The 20,543-nt window shown below is 39.9% G+C and overlaps 1 protein-coding gene across 2 annotated transcripts; it reads left to right on the forward strand.

Annotated features, from left to right (window-relative positions):
- The first annotated feature begins 1,492 nt into the window (after positions 1 to 1,492).
- Positions 1,493 to 19,790, forward strand: LOC135492242 (rab11 family-interacting protein 1-like). 2 transcript variants are annotated; one of them, XM_064778575.1, is made up of 11 exons: positions 1,493 to 1,566; positions 2,649 to 2,843; positions 6,653 to 6,694; positions 7,820 to 7,922; positions 8,724 to 8,855; positions 9,355 to 9,521; positions 9,899 to 10,008; positions 10,268 to 10,405; positions 10,861 to 11,143; positions 11,793 to 11,950; positions 13,649 to 19,790. In XM_064778575.1, exons 2-11 carry the CDS (start codon positions 2,813 to 2,815, stop codon positions 13,805 to 13,807), a joined length of 1,323 nt encoding a protein of 440 aa, XP_064634645.1. In that variant the 5' UTR covers positions 1,493 to 1,566; positions 2,649 to 2,812; the 3' UTR covers positions 13,808 to 19,790. The 2 variants fall into 2 exon arrangements, with proteins under 2 accessions (XP_064634645.1, XP_064634646.1); XM_064778576.1 differs by lacking the exon at positions 1,493 to 1,566 and adding an exon at positions 1,849 to 1,971.
- The last annotated feature ends 753 nt before the right edge of the window (positions 19,791 to 20,543 follow it).

The following is a 20,543-nucleotide window of genomic DNA, read 5'->3' on the forward strand; positions in this document are numbered from 1 at the left end:
AAGAGAAAGGCAATGAGAGCACGGTAAGAAAAATCATTTTCCACCATCACTGTCCAAAACCCTGAAATGAAGCAAAAAGAAAGTTAAATTTGTCCTGTCAAAAATGTTACCTCAAAGAAAATCCTGGGGGAAACTCTACTGGTAAAGTGGACTGTAAAGCTAGGCAATTTGTACCCCTGAAGTACAGGGTAATTAGCTCCTCCAGTAGCTCTGGGCTACCTAGTTTACAATCCATTTATTCACCTAGCAAAACCTAATAAATATCACTTAAACATGCGAACACAGTGATGCCAATGTCCCAAGGCAAAAAGTCTCATCTTTTCTTGTAACAGTTATGTCCTAAATCAGCCCGAATCGGAAATTCGACATCCCTGCCTTGACGTCATGACGCCTGCAGAATCTAACTGAACAGGACACCTACCGGTCTCACCATCTCCATCGACAGCCCACGTCTTGAGGACCTTAGCAAGAGACTTTAGCTCCTTACAGTAATGGCCATTCTGCTTAATATCGTCTTCAACATCTTGTTGTAACGCTGCCACCTCTGTGAAGTCCTGTTCCCAGATCTCCTTCACCCATTCTAAAAAGCACACAAAAGTAAGCAGTTTAAAAACCTGTAATACATTGTAAGCTCTGCCTCTGGGAACGAGTTACAATCCCCGATCACACCCCAAAAAAAGGTCATCAGTTGACTAACGAAGCACCACTGTTCAATGGATTTATAGTTGAATGCGATCAAACTACGTCATTTCTGATCGGGGATTGTAAATTTTAGCCAAGCTCTGCCTTTCTCAACACAAACTTTTGAGCAGATCCATACAAATATGCAATTATTTTTTTACAAATGGCGCCCCATACATGCATACACAACGTCAAGTGAAAAAATTAATAACAGAAACACTTTATTTGTTCACTTTTACAAGGCGCAAGAACAATAAACAAAGGCTTTTTTGTGAGGGCAATATCGAATTCTATTGTGAGGAGCGAACTGTTATTTATTGCGCACCATTTTCATAGTTATTTAGGTTTAATTTATTGAGGAAATCGACGGTGTTTCGAACGTCGACCATTTTGGAAATCGCCGCCTAAGTGCGCGATTTGTTACATCTTCGATGTAGACAATGAAGGATGTCGGAGTTCTAATTTAGTATTAACAGGTGACGTCACCATTAGTACAATAACGCGGGAAATACGAATGCGCACGTGTCAACGGAGGTAATTTACGAATGGATGCCCCACTCCGTAGGATTTGTTGCTTTTAAATAAGGGGTGCACTACGCCTATTTGGCAAAAGAAGTGGCTCAATACCTTTCGGAATCAGGACAAGAGATGACTTCCTTTATGGTGCGAAATGATATGAAGCGCTACTATCGGTAGGTGTTGTAACTGGACAGTTCGCAGTCACAAGGAATGTAGGCCGTAAGGTGGTGCCCTCTAGGGCCGCCTATGGATATCAGTCGGTCAGTTTTCAATCTTCACACTAGAGGCGCTGATTTCGTTAAGTTTTGACACTTGCAGTTGCTCTTCCCGTTTTTTCGTCGCTTTCAGGACTGCAAATTAACCCTGGTATGTATGGTGTGATAGATGTTATAACTCGTATGAATAAACGCTTCCTTTTAATCTCTTGATAAAGTGACTCTTCGTATAGCGTTGATAGATCAGATGTGTCTCCCATTTGTGATTGTAGGCCTATGCTATTGTAATTGTATTGTTGTAATCCATATATATGTGTCATGCATACATTGTATGTACCTACCTATGTACCCTAGGCTAAGCGGTGACTGGGGGTGCGTAACTGGGTCAGCCAGCTTTATTACCTTTGGGGATTATGGAGGATTAGCAGATGTAGTATGGTTGCTGTGGAAGAAATGTACAGCCTACAGTATACTTGATCATCATTCAAGGTTAGGCAAGGCAGAAGTACAACTATAGGCTACATACATTTCTGGCCTAACCAACTGTATTGTAAAGGTAAGGGGATGTACACAGTTAGCATTGGCGTGGGCTGCAGTCCAAATCACAATTGTCATCCCTAAAATAAATTCCCGTCATTGACGCGCTACCCAGCATGTATTGTAGGGATAAATGTGTCACTGGCGCACTTACGTTGCGCGTCACTGACGCGAAGCAGGATGGAGGTCAATTGTGAGTAGAACTGTACATCGTTTGGTGGCATGCGAGTTTAGGTATTTTTTGTGACCTGTTCTCAAAGTCGTGGGAAGATGTTTGAATAGAGTTGTATATCAATATTTAGCCGAGGGGGGGATGCTGTTGGTTGATCAATAATAGGTTAGGGGTGTCTGAGCAATTTTCGTTGCTTTCTTATGCTTAAATTCATGATAATGAACTCATGAACTGTCAGGACTAATAGGAGGTCTGAATATTTGGTGTTGGGTTTTGCAGTGGACAAAATGACGTCATCAAGGAGTTCCGTATTTTGCATATCCTGAGGCCTTTTTAAACTGGCACTTATTTTACACTTCATGTCAAATTCACAGCTTTCACAACAATGCCCTAGAATAGCCACTGATGGCGCTCATAAACATTTTACAAGCAGAAATGCAATGTACTACACCATAGGAAAAACATATGGTCCTGTTTAAAGCAGCTGACTGAAAAACTAACATATCATTTGTTTCTTATTGCAGGGTTCATGGATTTCTTAGATTGAACTTGTTCTAAGCTTGAAAGGACACTCACAGAAGAAACTCAATGGGTTTATGGTAGAGAGTCAGGTGGACTTAGACCTCATCTTAGTGGATTTATTTATTTGTGACTGTTTCACGGCATATCATCTATAGGACCAACAAGAATGTGGACCCCGACACACTGTAAAGTTACCAGTAAGTCAAAAAAAGTTAAAAGATTTTGTTTTTTAGTCTGATGTCAACCAGGGTCAATGTTATTCGGATTTGCAATTTTTACCCTGATCTATCCTGAAACCTTTCAGTAGAACTCGGATGAGCTGCTGACTCAGCATATCTAAGTGGTGTTGATTTATAAACCTGGATGGACAGAGTGAAGCAATTCAGACAATGCTCGTAGACTTGCCTGAAGTCTCAAGTCGACTGTACATGGGGTTTGAATCAGGGACCTAGCAATTACAGTAGAACCTCTCTGAGCAGACACCTCTCTATCAAGGACAACCTCTCTATTAAGGACATTAGTTTTGGTCTTAATTTGGTTGTTTCCATTCAATTTGACCTCTCTAAAAAGGACAACCTCTCTATCAAGAACACTAGTTTTGGTCCCAGTTTGGTTGTTTCCATTCAATTTGACCTCTCTTATCTGGACACCTCTCTATTAAGGACAGCACTTGTCAGTCCCGAGGGTGTCCTTAATAGTGAGGTTCTACTGTACCATTATTAGAGTCCCGAGTAACCAGTCCACAGTTCAACAGTATCTGCAGAGGTGTTGCTGTGGTCTAGGGGCTAGGCTAACATCTAGAGATCTCACACCCTGCAGTTGGCACGAATAGAGTTTAAGATTCTAACACTCGTCCACAAATGTATCAATGGCAGTGCGCCAGCATACTTGACAGAACTGCTAAAACTGTACTCACCAGCCAGGCCCCTGAGATCAGAAGCACAGGCTCTCCTCATTGAACCACGGTTCAACGCTGATAAGTTTGGAGGCCGAGCTTTCTCCAGGAGTGCCCCTAGGCTATGGAATAGCCTAAACAGTAACATTAGAAACAATACTTACAATGCATTCAGGGGACAGATAAAAACAGAACTCTATAGTCAATTCTACAACTAGACGGGAGGGCGCACTTGAACAGAACTAATTCTGGAAAGTTGCGCCATATAAATAACAATTTTATTATTATTATTGATCTGGTCACTTTGTCTGACTTGCTCACTCCACATGTATTGTTTAGTAATACCATTGTTGATAGCGTACTACAATCCCCAAACGTTAACAATGACCTTGAGCAAAACCAAGCATTAAGTGTGGCTGTCATGCCTGTCTGTTTACAGTTTAAAAAAGTTGAAATATAAAGCTTACAATAACAAAACAAAGTTTAAGTATAAAGTCTGACATCAACAATTGGAGAGGTTATCAGCTGGCTTTCACTTTAAAGGGCAACCATTCCTGTTCATTATATTTTTGGCCGGGTCTATTTGGCAAGCCGCTCGCCGAACAGGCATCTTTTTATGTCCTGTTTGGAGAGCCGCTTGCCAAACAGCACTTAAAAGCCACCCTGTTCGGCCAGCCGGGCTTGCCAAACAGGTAAAAAATCTACCCTGTTTGGCGAGCTGGAGACTTTACTTTAATATTAATGAGTTCGGCTCTCCATTCAGGACAAGAAAAAAACGCTGTTTGGTAAGCCGGGCTTGCCAAGTAGTCACTTCCTTTTTATGTCGCTCAGAAAATTTATGTAGATTATTAACAGTGCCATAGTGCAATTATTATAAGGTATTGTGCATGTAAATTTGCAGAAACTTGGCATGTATAGAATTTGTAGATCAGTCCACAACACACCATAGTTGAAAGTTGTATTCAGTATGGCTCTAGGAAAATTCGTCCCCGGAAAATTCGTCCCCGGAAAACTCGTCCCCGGAAAATTCGTCCCCTAGGAAAATTCGTCAGCGGAAAATTCGTCCCCAAGGAAAATTCGTCCCCGGATAATTCGTCCCCGAGGATAATTCGTCCCTGGAGAATTCGTCCCCGAGGATAATTCGTCCCTGGAAAATTCGTCCCCGAGGAAAATTTCATCCCCGGAAAATATGTCCACTAGGATAATTCATCCCTGGGAAATTCGTCCTCGAAGATAATTCGTCCCCGGAAAATTAAACAAAAGTTGAAAGTTTCTGACATTAGTTTCTAGTAATAACTACTACTTACTACTTTCGACTTTTCTCATTTATTATATCTCTCTTTACTACCCTACTAGCTAGTTACCTACTCCACTCTTTTCATAGTAGGTAGAGGTAGGCAGGCGAAATAATTTTTTTTTTCGAATAAGTATTTTTACTGGTCAGAATGAAAGAAAAGCTCTAAATTCTTCAATAAAATATTTCGCCTGCCTACTTCCACCTACTATAAAAATAGTGGGGTAGGTAACTGGCTAGTATGGTAGTAAAGAGGGATGTTACACTGAATGAGAAAAATCGAAAGTATTAGTTATTACTACAGTCCATTCGACAAGACTTAAGAGTCTTAGAAAGTAAAGTCAGAAACTTTCAACTTTGTAAAATATTCTGGGGACGAATTATCCTCGGGGACAAATTTTCCGGGGACGAATTATCCTTGGGGACGAATTATCCTCGGGGACGAATTTTCCGGGGACGAATTTGCAGGGACGAATTTTCCGGGGACGAATTATCCGGGGACGAATTTTCCTGTAACCATTCAGTATGTATCTAAACAATTTGAAATTTGTGACCCGCTCTACCAAAACTAGGCGCTTGTCGCATCTGAACTTGACAGGTTGATAACGGACTTGTTGTTCATTTCCCTATTGTAGACCTTTTGTGAAATGTGACCAAATCAGTTTGTAATAGATTTCACAAAAGGTCTACAATAGGGAAATGAACAACAAGTCCGTATCAACCTGTCGAGTTCAGATACGACAAGCGCCTAGTTTTGGTAGAGCGAGTCACATTTTCAAATTCTGTTTCAAATTTAGAACGATCGGCATCAAGCCTTTAAGATAAGAATGAATGATTTACCAATTCCAACTAAAAGTACTGATCGTAATATTTCTGTATTGCTACCAGTTGGCCCAGATTGTTCACAATAAATGTTCTCAAAAAAAATCTTTGATTTTTTGTCTTGGAATGAACTATGGGTATTTTTCCATGGTGGTCCACTTGTTGTCACCTGTGCTCCACATTCCGATTCAAGTTGTGTAGACTAGTCTTATCGTGGCCTAATTGAAGAGTATCATCAAATACATGGATATATAATGTCCTGTTGTTCTCTTTCTTTGACCTCTCATAGCAGGTTTTAAAATAGGACACTGTTGGATGAAATGGAAACAAAATTGCAAAGAAACCAAAATTGTATGATCATTCAATGTATCGAGTATGATGTTTTAGGCCAAGGGCCAAGAAGAGCTCTCCATAAACATTTGACAAATAAGCGGGCAATGAGAAAACAGTTCTTTTTGAGCAATATGGGATGTTGATTTCAAAAATGAATTTGGTCCCGTGTGTACTGTAAAACACTTGGCCCATTTTGTGTATCCTGTAAATCAAATAGGTTCAAGTTGATTTTTGAGCGGTCTGGAAACTGTGTCCAGAAAATTTATCATAAATCTAACATGTCTAATGATGTCGTACTCATTGTGACCTAAAAGTCTATTTCTCCAGTCGCTAGTGAATAAACTGATAAGCTGAAAATGTCCCACAATCACAGGCAAAAGTGTCCATGCAAGGCTCTGTGACGGTAACGAATCATCAACATTCTATCCATGGGCCCATCCATGGATAGATGATGGAGAATCCCCATCATTGATCCATGGATGGAATCCATCATAGATTTTTTTGACGGGCCTTCAAAATATATTAGATTTGGTGAACTATGCATATCTTCCAGGTTTAGATAAAAGCATTTACTACTCTATTCATATCACCCAATGACATGTATAGGATGCATGATTTGTCATGAATTGAAAGTTCTTATTTCTTTTGTTCTTTTGTTTCAGTACATAAGGCTAAGAATCTAGTTAGCTCAAGAGGTGGAAAAGGTAATAGACATGTGTATATCTTTCAACCCGTTTGCTACCACAGGGTTTTCCGAAAACAAACAAAAGTTACCAAGCTAAGTTTTTTAGATATACATGTATCACATGTGCTTATGCCATGTGCCAGTGTGCCTAAGTTGGACGAGCTGTTTCATCCATTGTTGTTTCTCAGTAATTACCAAAAATACTGGTAGTGGTTTGGTACCTGATTCGATGCAATGGATCACATATTTGTTTTCATTGTCACTTTGCCGGTGGTGTGCTCCTAGCTTAAAGGGTAACTCGTGTCAAATTTCACCATATAATGTTTTAGCTGTTTTTGACAAATGACTACGTCACTTTCTCATAAATCGGTAAGGTTTTCGAATCGAAATGGTACATTTTCTAGAAATTGATGGTTTAATCCCGCCCGGACGGCTCGCTTCGATGCCGTTTTCGTTGATGACGTCACAACATAACATTTTCGCGGTCGTGGTGGTTTACATTCAGCGATTTTATAATAAATCTAATCAAAAATGGAAAATTTGAACTTTACATTTGTGATCAGCAATTAAAAACGGACGTATTTCCGCAAAGTTGTAAATCACATCATAGTATCACTTTAAGGGTACAACTGTTGATTAAATGAACCAGAATGGACATAGTTGGTCTCTAGAGTGGCCTACTGCTATACTTTATGGGTGGTTGCTTCACATTGCTAGGCCTGCTTAGGCCATTTTACCCGTTTTTGCCAAGTATTTCACACATTACCAAACTTTTAAGGGTAGGCAGCTATGGGTATCATTGTAAAGGCAATTTCATCCAGAATCCAACCAAATATTTAAGTAAACAGTTCTAATCTCTACCAGACACAAATTTAGTGATTGAATTTGAAAATTGGAAAAAATTGGAAAATGTGATGCGGGCTGGGATGATAAACTAACAATTTTTCATAGGGCCTAATGTCAGAAGACGTGGATTAGAAGTCATAAATCATGGTGGCAGATTGCAGAAATCATTTGCATTTATTCGACTGATCGATGGCAAGCGATATCTGCCTCTCCCCCGATCCGTTAAAAAAGTTGAGGTTTAATGTTTTCACAGAGATTTGGAAAAGTCACTTTAAATAAGCGTTTGGTCTTGTTTCAGGTGCGATTGATGCTTACGTGACCATCCAACTCGGCAAGGAGAAGTACCAGACGTCCGTGGTTGACAAGTCGGAATCACCAGTATGGGACGAGGAGTGCGACTTGTAAGTCAAATAAATTACAAACAGTGGAACCTCCCTTAGCGGACACCTCTTGTCCACGACATTTCTCCTTGTTTTTTTCTTCAAATGTGTCTCCAGGTGGAATAACGTATGAGTCTATATGAAGGAAAGCTAATTGCCATGGTTGAGTTGAATAATCTCGTTATAAGCCTATAAAGGAAGGAACAGACCCTGAACCCGACCTAATCCAATGTCCAGTAGAACCTCTCTTAGCGGACACCTCTCTAATAAGGACAACTACTGTATTAAGGACACTAGTTTTGGTCCCAAATTGGTTGTTTCCATTCAATTTGACCTCTCTAATCAGGACACCTCTTATTAAGGACAGCACTTGTCAGTCCCGAGGGTGTCCTTAATAGAGAGGTTCTACTGTAGCTACGAAATGTCATAATTTTTATGATTTTGAGAGTTCAAATTGCCGTCATATTTAAAGTTCTAGCCGAAAGGGTGATGCCTATGGTCAACCATTAAGTAATTCCCAATGCCTGTGAAAAAGCTGACGATTTTACAGTAATTCCCAATGCCTGTGAAAAAGCTGATGATTTTACAGTAATTCCCAATACCTGTGAAAAAGCTGACGATTTTACAGTAATTCCCAATGCCTGTGAAAAAGCTGACAATTTTACAGTAATTCCCAATGCCTGTGAAAAAGCTGACAATTTTACAGTAATTCCCAATACCTGTGAAAAAGCTGACGATTTTACAGTAATTCCCAATGCTTGTGAAAAAGCTGACGATTTTACAGTAACTTCACTGATGTGTACAAATGTTATCTATTTTCAGGCCAGTGGTGAACCTCTACTCGTCCCTGAATCTAAACGTTTTCAACCGGGTAATGCTAGGCATCGATGAATTCCTTGGGAATGTCACATTGAATTTGTCTGATTTCCCTGTTTATGAGTGTGCAAAAAGCAGGTACGTAAAGTAGAACCTCTCTATTAAGGACACCCTCGGGACTGCCGAGGGCTGTCCTTAATAGAGAGGTGTCCTGATTAGAGAGGTTGAATTGAATGGAAACTGCCACTGTGGGACCAAATCTAGTGGAAATGAAGCTAAAGACATTTTGAATTGTATACCTCACCTTGTCACTCAGTACAGTAGAACCTCTCTATTAAGGACACCCTAGGGACTGACGTATGCTGTCCTTATCAGACAAGTGTCCTGATTACAGAGGTCAAATTGAATGGAAACAACCCATTTGGGACCAAAACCAATGTCCTCAATAGAGAGGTTGTCCTTAATAGAGAGGTGTCCACTAAGGGAGGTTCCACTGTATGTAGCGGTCAATAGGGACTTTCGGCAAGTTCAAAATTCACGTCCTTGTTATGTATCCCTATCGAATTTACGTATGACATTTTCTCATCCTGTACAATGTTAAAAGGTGAAATGAAAATGTTTGCTTTGTCGATTTCAGGTCGTATAATCTGCAGAATAAGCCGGGAAAGAAGCCATGGGGTTACCATGGAGACTTGGAGGCCAGGGTCACATTTGTCGTATTGAACAAAAGTAAAAATTCTGATCAGCACCGGCGCAGCAGGACGTCATCTGTTGATCATGTCAAACAGGTCGCAAGCAATATGGGTCAGTTCCTATCTCGTTATAAGAACTTTAACTCTCTTGCTGCCCATATGTTTGGTATCTGATATGCCAGTCGACATTGTGTGTCCATCTTTTTAGTTTTGAGTGTGCCAAGGTTTCTTGTTTTTCACTGTTTATTTTGTCGTACTGTTGGGCAACTATCAATAATTTGTGATGAGCCTTGTTTGGGAAATTTGGAATATATCGATCTTTTTTTAAATCAAAAGTTGAAGCGCAGTCTGAAATCGACATTGTTTCCGAAAACGAACTGTCTGTCAAACTTGCATCTCCAAAAATGCTGAACGCAAATTTTCAACTTGATGGAAATGTGGTCTCACTCTCCTTTCATTCGTTTTCATTCTTGATTCTATCCTTTCCAGGTGGCAAACTGCACCGCACCCTGTCAGGCGGTAACTCGGTGCCGCCAGCCAGGAAACCACCCGAAGCTATCGTAGAGCCATTCATTAGACATGACTTCCAAAATATTCCGGTGAGTCCGTACGCCACCCTCATTTGACTGCTGATCATGTGTAGATGAACAGACAAAGGGGAAGGGCCTCGAAAACAAGCAATCTAAAGTGCTATGGCCTGCAATTTAAATCGCATGCAACGATAATTGCTTGTTTTGAGTGGTCAACGCTAGTTGCTGCGACTGTGGGTCAATATCAAACGCAGTGATTACCGGTTTTCCCCACAGTTGAGTGATCACGCGCGTAACTGTCTCAACCTTGCCTGTCTTCTTATTGCAGTACCATGATGACGATGCATTTGCCAGTGATTCTCCTGCCATGACAATATCGGGATCATTTTCAAAAAACAATAACACGCAGAAGGATTCAAACAATGTGTTCACGATAGCACCTCAGAAAGAATGTCCGGCACCACGAGTAAGTTAAAGGTGTACGCTGTTCTTAATAACTAGTGGTTTAGGAAGTCAGAAATGCAGTTATACACGTGTATAGATTTGCATTTGAAACGTTTTTTGGCCAAAATCACCTCAAAGTTAAGAAATTGGGGCGTGCACCGTTTTAAGTTGAAAGGGCCCATTACTTAAATTTCATCAGTTAAGTCTACGATCGATTGTGTAGCAAAAAATTGAAATATGTGGCAAGCAAAACTCGGAAAGTAGAAGTGAAACTGGCTACCGTAAGTGTAGTTTACAACAATGTCCAGTGAGCCCCATTGTTGTGTTGCTCCACTGACGCACGTTTCTGCCCCTCTAGGCTTCATCAGGGTGGCTGGGGTTGACTTGCATCTGTCTTGTTCGAATTTCACAGTTTGAATGACATCATGATGCAGTAAAACTCGGAGAAGCAAAAATATTGTGTCTTCTTTTCTCCAGCAACCTTCCAGCTTCTTACAAGCGCTGTCTGCCTCGAAAAAGAAACAAAGTTCCGAGGAAACGGATACGCTATTACTTACCACTGAGACTGACGACCACGGGAAGGAGGGCCGTGATGATGGTGCTACTCCACTGCTGCAGGGTCTTATGGGTGGGAAAGCGGACATGGGAGGGTTAACGATGTCAGTGAACGAGCTGAGTCTGACCTTGGGCGAGAGCAAGGTCATGATGAAACCGCCCACTCCGCCGGGGAAGCAGAAACAGTTCAAGAAATGTCAAGAAGGTGAGTGTGTGTGTGTGTCCTTGTTAAAGGCTAACGCCGTTTGTTTGAAATTTGTAATTGGAATTTGAAAATTTTCAATTCCGTCAAGACGTACTGAATATGTATTTCAACACTGCCATTGTGTAGACTGATGTACAAATGTGACCCGCTCTACCAAAACTAGGCGCTTGTCGCATCTGAACTTGACAGGTTGATACGGACTTGTTGTTCATTTCCCTATTGTAGACCTTTTGTGAAATGTGACCAAATCAGTTTGTAATAGATTTCACAAAAGGTCTACAATAGGGAAATGAACAACAAGTCCGTATCAACCTGTCGAGTTCAGATGCGACAAGCGCCTAGTTTTGGTAGAGCGAGTCACAAATGCTATCATGTATACACAAAGAATTCACCTTGCTCTAGAATTTTGTGAAGGTGGGTTTGGGTGGGTAAAGATTTAAAGGGTTTCCATAGGGTCACTCAAACTTTACTTGATTGCCACCCTACCTTGTATTGCACTCTGGCAAAGCTTCTTGAATATCAAGGATGCCACCCAACACTTAACCTTAGAAAACCCTTTGGAAAACCCAGCACAAGATACACCTGATTCTTGCATAAAATACTACTACACCAAGTAAGCTTATATTGTGGTCAATTTCTGACATTTCAGTACCTAAAAATGAGCGTCGATACACGATAACGGGTGATCTTCCGACAGTTGATGCATTCCAGTTGATGTCTTGGGAGGATTATGAGAGGAAGACCAAGGAGGAGGAAAAGGTCGGCCTGGAGGTCCTTAGGAACGAGTGCAAGGATTCCGATAGGGATGTAAGTACAGTTAAACCTCTCTATTAAGGACACCTACGGGACTGACAAGTCCTGTCCTTAATAGAGAGGTGTCCTGATTAGAGAGGTCAAATTTAATAGAAATAACCAATTTGGGACCAAAACTTGTGTCCTTAATAGAGAGGTTGTCCTTAATAGAAGTGTCTGCTAAGGGAGGTTCCACTGTACAATTAAACCTCTCTATTAAGGACACCCTTGGGACTGACAAATGTTGGCATTGATTAGGAGGTGTCCTAATTGTGGAAGTCATATTCAATGGAAACGACAAATTTGGAAAAAAGGCAGTTTCCTCAAAAGAGAGGGTGTCCTTGATAGAGAAATGTCCGCGATAGAGAAGTGTCCACTAAGAGAGGTTCCAGGGTGTTGACAGCAATCGTTCTGAATGTCTGAGGTGTTCCCTCTGTAGTTTACTCTACACATAGCTCTACACATTCCTTCTGTAGCTTACTCCACACATAGCTCTACACATTCCCTCTGTAGCTTACTCTACACAGAGCTCTACACATTCCCTCTGTAGCTTACTCTACACAGAGCTACACATTCCCTCTGTAGCTTACTCTACACATAGCTACACATTCCCTCTGTAGCTTACTCTACACATAGCTACACATTCCCTCTGTAGCTTACTCTACACATAGCTACACATTCCCTCTGTAGCTTACTCTACACATAGCTACACATTCCCTCTGTAGCTTACTCTACACATAGCTACACATTCCCTCTGTAGCTTACTCTACGCATAGCTACACATTCCCTCTGTAGCTGACTCCACACATAGCTACACATTCCCTCTGTAGCTTACTCTACACATAGCTACACATTCCCTCTGTAGCTGACTCCACACATAGCTACACATTCCCTCTGTAGCTTACTCTACACATAGCTACACATTCCCTCTGTAGCTGACTCCACACATAGCTCTACACATTCCCTCTGTAGCTTACTCTACACATAGCTACACATTCCCTCTGTAGCTTACTCTACACATAGCTACACATTCCCTCTGTAGCTGACTCTACACATAGCTACACATTCCCTCTGTAGCTTACTCTACACATAGCTACACATTCCCTCTGTAGCTGACTCCACACATAGCTCTACACATTCCCTCTGTAGCTTACTCTACACATAGCTCTACACATTCCCTCTGGAGCTTACTCCACACATAGCTCTGACGAAAAGCCTGCTACTGTTTTTAGGTGGACTGATGTCTAGAAAGAGTCGGTATACATGTACAGTAGAACCTCTTTATTAAGGACACCCTCGGGACTGACAAGTGCTGTCCTTAATAGAGAGGTGTCCTGATTAGAGAGGTCAAATTGAATAGAAATAACCAATTTGGGACCAAAACTTGTGTCCTTAATAGAGAGGTTGTCCTTATTAGAGAGGTGTCCGCTAAGAGAGGTTCTACTGGACATTGGATTAGGTCTGGATCAGGGTCTATACCTTCCTTTATAGGCTTATAACTAGATTATTCAACTCAACGATGACAATTAGCTTTCCTGCATATAGACTTGTACGTTATTCCACCTGGAGACACATTTGAAGAAAAAAACAAGGAGAAATGTTGTGGATGATAAAACCGTCTCGGAGTCTATCCATATCAACGTCATTGTTACTTCATAAACTCTCTGAAAAATGTCGTTGAATGAATGTTACATGAATTTCTGGTATTTTCAGGAACTCTTACGAAGGCTCCACGCAACTCAGTCGCAGTTTGGTCGCAGTGCTCACTACATCCGCGACCTTGAGAACTACATTGATATTCTCCTGCTGCGCGTCATGGCAACAACGCCGAAAATACTCCAGAATCCTTACAACGGTCCAGGAGCTCAATGATGAGGAGAAAACAAGATATTATAGGCCACACCAATTTATGTGAGAAAACAAGACATTTTAGGCCACACCAATTTATGTGAGAAAACGACATTTTAGGCCACACCAATTTATGTGAGAAAACAAGACATTTTAGGCCACACCAATTTATGTGAGAAAACAAGAAATTTTAGATGCCATTTACCGAAAGATAGTGGTGTTGCGCAACTCTAGATTACCCTCAGGGTCGGCCTTACCAATGCTGAAGAAACTATAGCCTACTATGACACTGGCTGCCAAGGGGTGTGTGATATTACTGGTAGTGGTCACTACAGTTAAGTGACATGAAGTCCCCATGAGGTCAGTCAGGGACCTTTTGCCAGATTTATCTGAGAAACGTGTTAAAACAAAGAAAACTTTAGGAAAGTGACTTTCAACACAACAAAATTAATAATTGGTGTGGCCTTAGGTTGAGGTTTAAGTTTGGGTTTACACAGAAGTGAACTGAAAAATGAACAGTTCGTTTCCCAAGTGAATATGGTGAGGGATTCATGTGAATTCTATTTAATAATTGGTGTGGCCTTAGGTTGAGATTTAAGTTTGGATTTACATAGAAGTGAACTGAAAAATGAACAACTCGTTTCCCAAGTGAATATGGTGAGGGATTTATGTGAATTCTATGTAAACAGTACCTTACTAATTATGTAGTGGGATTATTTTATAGAATATTTGTTATAGGATGATTAGGAATCCTACATAGGGTGATTCTACAGATGTTCAGATATCAGATTTTGCTCAAGTAAAATTTTCTCGATGTCTTCTGTCTTATCAAATCAGAAATATTGTCTAAATATCTTGAGTCAGGAAATTATTTTATTCATTCCATGGACGTATCATTCTTTGGGCCAGTGGCATCTTTTTAAAACGGACATTCTATAGGGACAACTAGGCCAGGAGGATAGTGACCCTGCTGGCCACTAGGTGCTGCCACTTGTAGTATTATACTGATACCAATCTCTTATAACGATTTTCGGCTGTTTTGCGAGGCAGTTTCGGACATAGCATGTGAATATCAGGCAAACATATAGGTACACCCCATTCTAGTGAATTGTTTAAGGCAGTTCAATGACATTTCAGAAAGACTTTGAACCCAGCCATGAAGACAGCCAAGTTGTTATTATAATGAGTTTCTTGGTTTTCTTAGTATGATATTAAGGTACTACAAGTTAAATCATTGATATTTTTGATATTTTAGGATGGTATGGTCTTGATTTCATGTTAATTCCAAACATATCGTCAAGTCTTAGATACAATGAAACGCTAGTATTTTTGCGTGAGTTTTATTTTGGCGGATTAAGAATAACTTAGGTTTTGCAAATATAAAAGTTGGGAAAAAATATTCGTGATTTGTTGAAAAACTAAAAGAAGGTTGAAAATCCGCTGGAATGAAAATTGGAATTTTTTTATTTTTCCCATTTGAAGACGCACGAAAATTGCATTTGTTTAATGTGCCATTTGACATTTTCATATTATAGGCCCTATATATCGATCATGTGTCAATGAACGCTATTTGTAACAGAGAGCGTCTAAAAATGTATATAAAATTTTTTTTCAATTGTGCCCTTAGGTAAGGCACAACACCAAAAATTTGGGATGAGATATGATCAGCCTTTTGTGCTGTATCATCATGAAATTTTGGAAGATACCAGAAATTTTGATGAGAAATGCAGTGCATGGACCCCTCTTTTTTTGGCTCCTTGGTCCACTACTGAATAGCGTGGTCTGCAGCTCAGCTCAATTTTGCCAAAATGGCATTATGTTACCAAAATGGTATTATGTTACATTTTGCATCTATGCTCTTCAACTGTGTGTTGCATTGATGATATTTCATGATAGCGATTTTCTTTAGCATAAAATCAAATATTCCAACTGCTGATGTTTTTGGTTTGGTGCTGGGTGTGTGTGTTTATTAAAGGGGTATGCCGTTCGTAATTACTGGTGGTCAAGAAAATAGAAATGCAGTTATACACAATGCCGTAGTGCAGTTATTATGCATACAAATTTGTTGAAACTTGGTATTTATGGAATTTATATGTGTCTACACAACAGTGATGCTTAAATTTGTACTTGGTACATATTAATGCGATTAAAAAGTTTCAAATTCAATTACAAATTTCGAAGTTTTAACGAACGGCGTAGGCCTTTAATAAACCCTTCCTTGATTAGTTTGCGCCGGTGATTTACTGTGTACTTAAAAACCTGAAGTAGATTTTGGATTATATTCAGCTGTAGATGAAACCAAGAATTAATAAAGACTAGTCTTTATGTATTCTTGATGAAACCTGTTGATTCTAGAGGTTTTTTTGTATAGTTCTACTGTAAAGTTCTACTGTAAAGTTCTACTGTAAAGTTCTACTGTAAAGTTCTACTGTAAAGTTCTACTGTAAAGTTCTACTATAAAGTTCTACTGTAACATTCTACTGTAATGTTCCACTGTAAAGTTCCACTGTAAAGTTCCACTGTGAAGTTCTACTGTGAAGGTCTACTGTAAAGTACTACTGTGAAGTTCTACTGTGAAGTAGTATTTTTAACCCTGAGTCCAGATTGCTGGGCGGGGTAGTCAATAGAGAAAGTATGTTGGCTGGTAACCCGTTTTCATATGTTCAAAGCACAATAAAAAGTTAGTGAAAGGGCAAGTACGTCTGCTCCTGTCAAGGTATGATGTGAACTGACGTTGTCGTCAGAGAAGAATCTGTTCAATGCATGGGTTTCTTGTAGGCTGGCGTCAGTCTTTCATAGACATGACGTCTGGGTGGGATGTGACATGGATGTGATGTCAGTCTGTCGTGATGTGTCTTCCCTCTAAAATGTGGTTGGTTGGGAGGTTGTACACAAGGCAGCTGGTTGCTAGCCTGTGCCCCTGTGAAAAATGCCTGGTTTCGGCATCCAGAACATTATCATGTTCACATACTATTACATGTACATCAGTGTACTTGAAAACATGTCAATCTGAGCAAACATGCTTTCTTATGACAGGACTCTGTGGTGGTATTGCATGTCTTTTATGTATAAGGGATCCTTCTTCACTTTTCCTGGGGCAAATGCTTGCAGTACATGTCAATTCCTTACAAAACTCCAACAATGTTTGAGTAACGAGTGCCACACCAAAATGCTTATTTCTTTTCCTAAGTTTTGTTGGGACTCCTTTGCTCAAACATTGTCAAATAGGTATTTCCTTTGTACAAAATGGTTTTGTATAGTCTAGCTGTTAACAGTGACACAATATGTGCTGAATGAGTGTCATTTCTGACGAGTTAAAATGATGTTTGGAAATTAAGTGCCATATATATGCGCTCATTAGAGGTAAAACCATAGCTTCTTGGAGAGAGGCACCTTGAAAAATATCTGTCGTGAAAGGAGGGTGCACACCTCATGCACCAATCCTGAATCTGCCACTGTTGAAGTGGCGCTGACGTTACAATTATAATGCTCACCCAAGACTCGTGTTTAGTCTTGCCACAAATCCGGACTAGAAACTTATGCTCGCCCTAGATACTAGGCAGCTCATAAGTTATGTGAATAAAAACAAATTATTATAATGTGGATGTTTTATAGTTACCAAATCGCCCAAGACTTATTTTGTCATTTTTTGTCCAGGTTTTTAGAATGCATGCTTTCTATACAGGTAGTGTTAGTATGTCTAGTTTTTGTTTTGAACTGTAGATGGTTGTCCATGTACTGCAGAGCAGAGTTTTACCTCAAAGTTTCATGCATTATGTCATATTACCAGGTGAGAACTGATTAATTTAGTAAATGTACCAATGAGCGCACATTTTAGAGTTGAAAGAGCTTTTATTTCATATCTCATGAGTCAATTGCTGTCCACAGCATACTGTTTGGGGTAGTCAGCGGGATTAAATTTGGCATTGGCGATGTTGACTCGAATTTTGCAAAAAGACCATGCAAATATATAAGTGATTTTACAGTAAAAAGAGCACAACAGGCTGGAGATGGAAAAAAAACTTTGGCTCATGAGTGTTTTAGACTATGAGCCTAAATTATCATTTTTTTAATCGTGGCAAAAGTGTCCCTCTGCACTTTAAATGTTCTGGAGATCTTGTGCTATCAGTATTGTGTTATACTTTGCCATCACTTACTGTGTTAACGTGCTTAAGCCAGTAGAGGACCATCTCTTACCTATTATAGGTAACTAGGCCTATTGTACAGGCCTATGGCTTAAACACGTCAATACAGTATTTTTGTTACTCATCATATCTTTTTGTAATGTGCATGTTGTGATAGTTGTCTTAATTTTCTATATGATTTTAGAAAAATGGCGGTCTGTTTATATCGTAGATTGGTTCTTGATCATTTCTCACGAGGGCGTATCAAGCTATCAATACCTAACTGGGGATACGTTAGATCGGGTCTAAAATTTGGCCAGTGTGAACACGTACATCATTTTCGTGTTTATCTAGAGCCAGAAAGGTAGGGATCCGGAACAGGTGGTGATTTTCGACAACGTCACGTTTTTCTTGTCCCCAGTTACGCTACCAGGGACAGACATTGCTTGAAATGTACGCAATGTATTTCAAGACCACTCATTTATGAAGACCTTGGGGATTTTTTTCGCCTATCATATAGTCTATATATCATTTATTCATCTGAAAATTGCGTGCTATGTCATCAGAAGAAAGGGTTAAAATCCACCGTGAAAGAAATTCCGGATGTAAAGATGCACAGAGCAATTCTGTGCCGTTGGAATGTTGCAATGTCGAAGTGATTCCGTGCATCATAGTTTCTTGCCAGTACTAATTTGAGGGCATTGGGGACTTTTCTGATTTGTGGTGAAATTGATTTAAGGAATTGATACTGAATTGGTGGTATTGATTGTCTCACCCAAATCGCGAGGGTGGAGCTAAAATGTAGACCAAAACCGGTTTTGGCCAATATTTTAGCTCCACCCGAGCGGTTTGGGTGAGACAATCAATACAGACAGTGAGGTATCAATTTCTATTCTAAAACATCTCAAATCAAATATCGAATGACGTGGTTTGAAATGCTTCCACATTTTGCACCAACCCAAGCGGTTTGGGTTGTCTTGCCCAAACCTCTGTGGGGAAAACGAGGCTGTATACGTTATCCATTATGAAAATGAAATATTCTCACTAGGATGTTTTAGAATTAACCATTGAAATGCATGTAAATGCCTGTCTAATATATTATCGAAACTATTGTTACATTGTTGTATAATGTTAGTGGCCGTGCCAATTTAGAAACTGATTTAGACTTCATACTTTGATATTTCTTACCCATAGTTGGAATATCTTTTTCTGGTGCATACCCGTATTATTTCTTCCAATTGCAATGAAGTATTTTTGTTGTATTTCTTGTGCTTTTTAACATGGTTTGATAAGGAATGCGGCTAAATTTAGAAACAGCGCATAGTTCGTTTTCAATGTTCGCTGATTCTAGTAGTTCGCTAGTTGATTTCAGCGAGTGATAATTGATTTCAGCAGTGTCTAACAAGTGATAATTGTTGCAGGTTGCTGTGACGAAATTCACTACTTTGCCGGGCACTTCCCGTGAAATGTGCATGGTTTAATCTAATCTATGCTTGGTTTCAAATATTGATTAATCCAACGTATACTTGGTTTCAGGGATGGTTTAATCTAATCTATACTGGTTTTAAGTATGAATTGGTTTCAAGTATGGATTAATCTATAAATCTATACTTGGTTTCAGGTATGGATTAATGTAGTCTATACTTGGTTTAATCTAATCTATACTGGTTTTAAGTATGAATTGGTTTCAGTTATATAGATTAATCTAATCTATACTTGGACTTCACATTGGAAATTCCATCATTCACAGAAGTAAGAAGAGTGACGTATCACATTTTGAACCATAAATAGTGGCTATTTTGACTCCAGGTGTACCAGAAATTCGGGCGAATAAGCCACTGTTTGCGGTATTAGACCTATGTACACATGTACAGGAAATAATTTGGAAATAAATTATTCTTGAAAAAAGTTATTTCATTTGGTTTGTTCTTGGATACATTGCCGTTCAGACCAGACAGGTCATGCCGATCTACATCCCTGAAAAACCAGAGTCATTCGTGTCCTCCAGACTTCCTAATGAATCTCCCATAACCGGAGTCAACGACGGAAAAGCACGATAATTCGGTCATATTTTGAATTTTTCCTTTTTTGGCTCACCGTTAGGGGAGTATATACAATAGCCCTGTGTCGTCCGTCGTCGTCGTTGTATCCTGTGGCACGTTTCTTAACCGCTAGTGCTAAGAACTTGAAACTTTGTACACATGACCCCCGGGTCAGAGGTACTCTGACACTGAATTTCTGTCCGGTCTGGTTCTTGACTTGGCCACCAGGGGGCCAAAACTGAAAACATAAAAAGTGTGATATGTCTCTTATTAATGATCCGTTTTCAATAAAAATGTTATGGTAGGTACTCCTAGCAAGGATACATCACATATCTTACAGGTTTTTAATTTGATCTACTTTTCAAGGTCAAATGGCGAAAATTGGCCGTCAGCCCGTAACTATGGCACGTTTCTTAACCGCAATGACTATTGATCACTAATTAAGTACACATGTACCCCTTGGTCAGGTGATCTCGGGTACCGAAGTTTGGTCCGATCTGATTTGCCGTTTGGCCTCCAGGGAGGGGGCCAAATCCAAAATTCTTCAAAATGCTATTATTCCTTAATTACTTGCCCGATTGGCACCAATTTTAT

The sequence above is a fragment of the Lineus longissimus genome, chromosome 8 (assembly GCF_910592395.1).
Source record: "Lineus longissimus chromosome 8, tnLinLong1.2, whole genome shotgun sequence".
Classification (NCBI taxonomy): domain Eukaryota; kingdom Metazoa; phylum Nemertea; class Pilidiophora; order Heteronemertea; family Lineidae; genus Lineus; species Lineus longissimus.